Consider the following 5,386-nt stretch of genomic DNA (forward strand, 5'->3'; position numbering starts at 1 on the left):
CCCCCCCCCCCCCGCCCCCGCCACGCCCTCCGGCTCAGCGGGTGGCGAGGAGGCGGGCAGCGCGACCCGGCTGCTACCTGTGGCCACGGAGCGGATGAGCACGGCGTTGAGCTTGAGGACTGGGCTGAAGGTCTGCTTGCTGTCCGCGGAGCCTGCGGCCGTCTTGCTGTGACACTTGAGCAGCAGCTTCTCGTCCTGCTTCTGCAGCAGCACCAGCAGATCCTCCAGCAGCAGCACGTGCAGGTCTGCGGGCGGCGCACCATCAGGAGCCCCGGCTGTCCACCCGGCCCCCCGGGCGACACGGGGCCACAGGCCGTCAGGGCCCACAGCTCCCTCCCCACCCCCCGGGACCCCGCGCCGGCCCCCTGGGTGTGCGCCCCAGTTCCCGGACACCTACCCAAGCTCTTATCCTTGCTGATCCTCCAGGTCAGGGGCCCCTCGTGGACCATCCTTCTGGCTGTAAGATCCAGGCTCTGCAGGGAGACACCATTCCTTCATTCCTTCAACCGCGTGTGAGAACCGCCTATGCGACAGATGCCCCGTGGAGGAGCCGAGGGCCAGCGGCCAACAGGGGGCGGTCTTTGCTCTGACGCTCCCATAGGGCACGGGCAGGACCGGGGCCTCTCCCCACCCGACCCCGTCCTATTCCCTCCCCAGCACTTCACTTTCCAGCGTCCAGCCCTGGATATGCGTAGGGTCCCGCCAGGGCACCCCATCCCAGACCGGCCCATGCTGCCTGCTCTGAGTCCCTCCAGGCCCCGACTCTGCTCCCCAGGGTGCCCCAAGTGTGTGTGGGGGGCTGGCCGCGCTGTGCCTCCCACCTTGAACTCTGCTGCCAGGGGGTTGCTGGCCCTCTCCAGGGACGTGGTGTCCAGGCGTTTCTGGTAGCCCTCCAGTCGGTGCCGGTTCTCCGTCTGCTTCACCGCCTCGTTCACATACTTGAGGATTTCCCGGCACTGGTCCCGTGCCCGGCAGAGCTTCTCGTGCTCGGCGGTGCCACCTGCCGATGGGGCAGAGACGGCAGTGAGGGGCTCCTGAGAAGCCTGTTGGAAGATGGTGTGCCTGGCAAGCCGCCAGGCATGGGCACAGCGGCGCCGCCCTTGCCGGAGGACCTCAAACGTTAAGGGTCCCTGCCACTGAGGGTCCTTGGTTTCAGACCGCTGCTCCCGGGAGACACTGGCAGCCCTTGGGAACTGCCGCCTGGACCACAGCCCACTCCGTGGACGGGAGGGTCAGGGACTGGCCGGGGGCAATGACGGCCTCCAGGGTGCCACTCCATATCTGGACCCCAACGCCCCAAATTTGAGGGCATGGAGGGGTGCCCGGGACCCCAGGGGGCTTTCCTTTCATGCACCGCATAGAGGCGTCCAGCAGGGGAAGGACGGGTGCTGCGTGTGCCTCGGCCCTGGTGGGGGAGCCCGGTCACAATGGGGTCCCCATGCCAACCCTGTGTGCGCCCAGACGCTTCCCTCAGATTTGCAACGAAGCCCCACGCGGGCTGGAGGCGACCCTTCCCTCCTCCCGTGGCTGAACACCTGATTCTCCCCAAAACGCAGTTATCATCACTTTCTTTGGGACGGACCCTAACAAGGCAAGGGTGAAGACCCTGAAGACCAGAAAGGTCTTGCGACGGTCACGGACAGAGCAGTGCGAGAACGCGGTGTGAGGGCCACGCCCCTGCGCCCACCCTCCGTGTGCTTGAGGACGCTCTCCAGCAGCAGCGGGTACTTGGTGAGCCGTTGCATCTCGGACACGATGAGGTCCCTGAACTGCAGCCGCCGGCACCGGGGGTGACTCTCGGCCTCCTGGACGGAAGGGGGCGCGGACGGAGAGCGCTCAGCCCAGTCGGAAGCCGGCTGATGGGCTCAGGGCCCGGATGGGCGTGACGATCCCAAGTGGGTCCTGATCCCTTAAATATTTGGGGGAAGGCGGGTGGGGGCAGGGAGAGAACTCCAGGAAGGGCCTGGCCAGACAGACTGCGCCGAGCAGCTGCTGTGCCCGCTCTACGGATGAGGACGCGGACCTCTGCCTACGTGCCCACAGGTACCAGGAGGTGAACTGGGCCTTCTGACCGCGATCGGGGTTCCTTTCAGGGAGCGGCGGCCTGTCTTGAGAGCGGGCACGGGCCACGTTTCTAAGGAGGCGGTGTGGGGCGCGGGCGGGGGTGGAGGAGAGGCCAGCACGCCTGCCGCGGGCGCCGGGAGGGCAGTCGAGGAGCTCTCCGGGGGCCCGGCTCACCCTCCTGCGGCGCACGCACCTGCATGAAGAGCTGGAAACGGCTCTCCTTGCGCTGCTTGGTCTTGATGAGTCCCAGGGCGATGGACTGATAGGAGCAGAACTGGGCAGCCACCTGCTGGAGCTCCTCCCGGCCAGGGCCGTCAAACTGTGGCACAGGGACACCGCCCAGGCGTCGCACCCCTGCCCCCACCCCCCCGGGCCCTCCTCCGCCACTCCCGCCACCGCGGGAAAGGGGACCCGTCTCCTCCCAGCATACCCGAGCCAGCATGAGGTCACCGATGTCTCTGATAATGGGGCCCTCCTCTCGGAGCTTCCTCATGGCCTCGCACCAGGAATCTGGGATGGAGAGAAGGGACACAGAGGCCTGGGGTGGAGCTGCGCGGCCGGACCCTCTGTGACCTGAGCGGGGGGGGGGGGCTCGTGGAAGCAGTGACGGGGGGAAGGGTCTGGGGCAAGGGGAATGCTGGTTTCTGGGCATACATCAAGTTCTCAGGCAGGGAGATCATCTGCTCAGGGAGGCCCTGGCATGGGGGTGGACCGGGGACAGCGACCTGAAGGCTAGCCGGAGCGGGAGTGTGTGCAGGGGGGACAGCAGGCGGGGAGGACGGGCCTCTCACTATGGATCTCGATGAGCTCGGGCAGGTTGGGGAAGAGCCGGGCCAGCTCCTCCCGGGGCATCAGGTTTTCCTTCTTCATCCGCTGGTAGAAGATCAGGTCCAGGACCCGGAGCGTGCGCAGATGGGAGGCTTCCGTCACAAACAGCTCTGAGCAGGGTGGTCCCGGGACGGGAGGAAGACAAAGCAGGAGAGGTCAGCAAGTATCCGAAGTGACGACCATCACCCCAAACCACCTCACTTCTGAGCAGTCGAGTGCCGAAGTCCAATCGTCTGGCAACTTCCGCCACCCCCAGGACAGAAACGGTGACACGGACCTGGTCCTGTCCCCGGGGCGCCGCCCGACGTACTCCCCACCCAAGTGCGAGGTGCACGTTCTCACCATTGATGACCTCCTGCCGGTCAATCTCCCTCTGGCTTAGCCCGGCCACCACGTCCTTGCCCACCGTGTGCTGCCAGTTCTGGGCGTCCGGCTCTGGCTCCAGGTCCGAGAGCTGGCCCAGATCGTCCTCTAGGAGGTGGGGGAGGAGGGCGTCTGTGCAGAACCCCAGGCTGGGGGACTCGATGCTCCTGGGGAAAGAGGGGCAGGGGCAGCTTCACCAGGAGGAAGGACGCGTACGAGGGCTTTGTCCCTCCCGCTCGGTCTCCCGCCCCGCCCCTGCCCCATGCCCGCGGGAAACCAGCAGCTGTGGAGACAAGAAGCACACCTGAGCAGCCGTTCCGGGCTGGGGCGCCACACTCACCTGCGGCCCATTTTGGGGGTGAAGGGAGGGGTTGGGTTCTCCAGAGACCTGTGGAGAGAAGTCAGCTCTCAGCACCCGCTGCCCTCCAGCCCCAGCCCTGAGATGCCCCCTGAGCTGCCCAGCCTTGCCCACCTGGTGGAGAGGCTGGAGGCAGAGGACGAGGCTGACTGGTGGAGGCGGGCAGCCTCCGCGGCCGCGTCCATGTCCACATCACTGCGAGAGCGGGGCACGTTCTCCGCCTTCCGGGACCGCTTCAGCTCCTCCCGGCCCTTCAGGCTCTCAGAGCGGCCCAGGCGGATCTCTGAGCGTGAGCTGGGGGAGCAGGGCAAGAGACCCCAGGGTCTTACAGGCTGGATGGCTTTTATCTCCTGCCCTGACTCAGGGGTCCTTCCCTCGCCCCTCCAGGGCCCGAACGTCCCAGTGACAGCTCCCGCCGCTGCCCCACAATCAATCTCCTGTCTCTGCTAGGCCTTTCACCCTCCCTGGGAGCCACCAGGAAGGTGAAATCCAGGACCAACAGACAGACTCGTGCTGTGTGCAGACGCGAAGACCCCACACCTGCCGGGATAGCTGTGCACATGAGAAGACCTGCTCCTGGGCCTTGTGGGGACCAGCCCTCTCCGGAGCAGGTCAGCTCCCACCGCGGACTCTGCTGGAGACTGCGCTCTCCTTTCATAGGATTTTCCACCAGGGCGGCATAGGGGCTACCCTCTCACACTCATGCTGGCCTCCTCACAGGCAGGCCTGGCCGAAAGTCTATCCGCCGCCGGGCTCCCGCTCCAGCTGTGGCACGGGGTCTCCCGTTCCTATCTTGTAACACACTTTCTCGCTTCCACTTCCCCTCCTGGGGGCAGGCGGGCTCGGGAGGGCCTGGCTCCCGACCGTCAGGAAGCGGCCCCTGGCAGCCACGGTTGGCCGCCGTGCGTCTGTGGGCCTGGGGAGGCTGACGGCCGGTGTTGCTCTTTTCTGTGTCCTATGGCGCACGAGCACGGAGACAGCTGGCATCTCTGACCCCTGGCTGCCCCAGAATGGTGCCTCCGTGTGGCCCCGCTGCCACCATCACTCATCTACACGCGGCCCTGCAGCTAGGACCGTGGACGGCCTGGGAAGTGAGGGCAGCTCTTGGCAGCACAGCAGGCTGAAGACAAGGAGCCAGGCGGCTCCATCCCCACCGATCGCGTCTCTCTCAACTGCCATGGACCCAACTGGAGCCGCCCCTCGGGTCTGGACGGTTAGAATCCCGCGGCCAGTGGGTCCCCAGAACACCCCGCGGTCTGCTGGAGCGCCTCCGACGGAGCCCGCCAACAGCGCCCTCGCCAGTGTCGCCCCGCGGGCCCCGAGCACGGGGACAAGCTGCCCGGCGAGGCTCCTGAGCTGAACACCTTCCTCCCGGCCCCCACGGGCGAGTAACACCCACCCCTGGCCCCCAGGCCCTAGAATACTGCCTTCTGGAACTGGGGGCTCCTTTCATCGGCCCACCCCTGCCCCACTGTGCTGCTGAGAGAGTGCGTGCCTCAGGGCAACTTCCAGAACACACGTTTGCGAAAGGTCTCAGCTTATTCTCAAAATGTGGGTATTACGTCTACGTAACCGTTCATTTGATGCACCCGTGACGTCAGGTTTACACGTCACGTACTTTATACATTCGGTTCACCAGCTAATATTAGAACTCAATCTCCCCGCTCAGGACAAATGTTACCTTCCTCTTCCCTTAAGTCTCCGTCAGTTCTCGCTACGGCAGTCTCCCCACGCATACGAAGCCTAGAGGCTTACCACAGACAGGAGTAGCCC

The 5,386-nt window shown here is 65.7% G+C and overlaps 1 protein-coding gene across 1 annotated transcript in view; it reads right to left on the reverse strand.

The window, feature by feature from the left end:
* Positions 1-5,386, reverse strand: part of ARHGEF11 (Rho guanine nucleotide exchange factor 11) — an 88,107-nt gene that overhangs the window by 7,251 nt on the left and 75,470 nt on the right. Inside the window, exons 25-32 of the mRNA XM_040635838.1 lie at positions 3,235-3,422; positions 2,856-3,002; positions 2,495-2,574; positions 2,258-2,383; positions 1,688-1,805; positions 822-1,000; positions 398-473; positions 78-245 (exon numbers count right to left, since the gene is read on the reverse strand). Of these exons, the coding sequence (XP_040491772.1) occupies positions 78-245; positions 398-473; positions 822-1,000; positions 1,688-1,805; positions 2,258-2,383; positions 2,495-2,574; positions 2,856-3,002; positions 3,235-3,422 (1,082 nt within the window). The remainder of the gene's footprint in view (positions 1-77; positions 246-397; positions 474-821; positions 1,001-1,687; positions 1,806-2,257; positions 2,384-2,494; positions 2,575-2,855; positions 3,003-3,234; positions 3,423-5,386) is intronic.

The sequence above is a fragment of the Ursus maritimus genome, unplaced genomic scaffold, assembly GCF_017311325.1.
Source record: "Ursus maritimus isolate PB19 unplaced genomic scaffold, ASM1731132v1 scaffold_2, whole genome shotgun sequence".
Classification (NCBI taxonomy): Eukaryota; Metazoa; Chordata; class Mammalia; order Carnivora; family Ursidae; genus Ursus; species Ursus maritimus.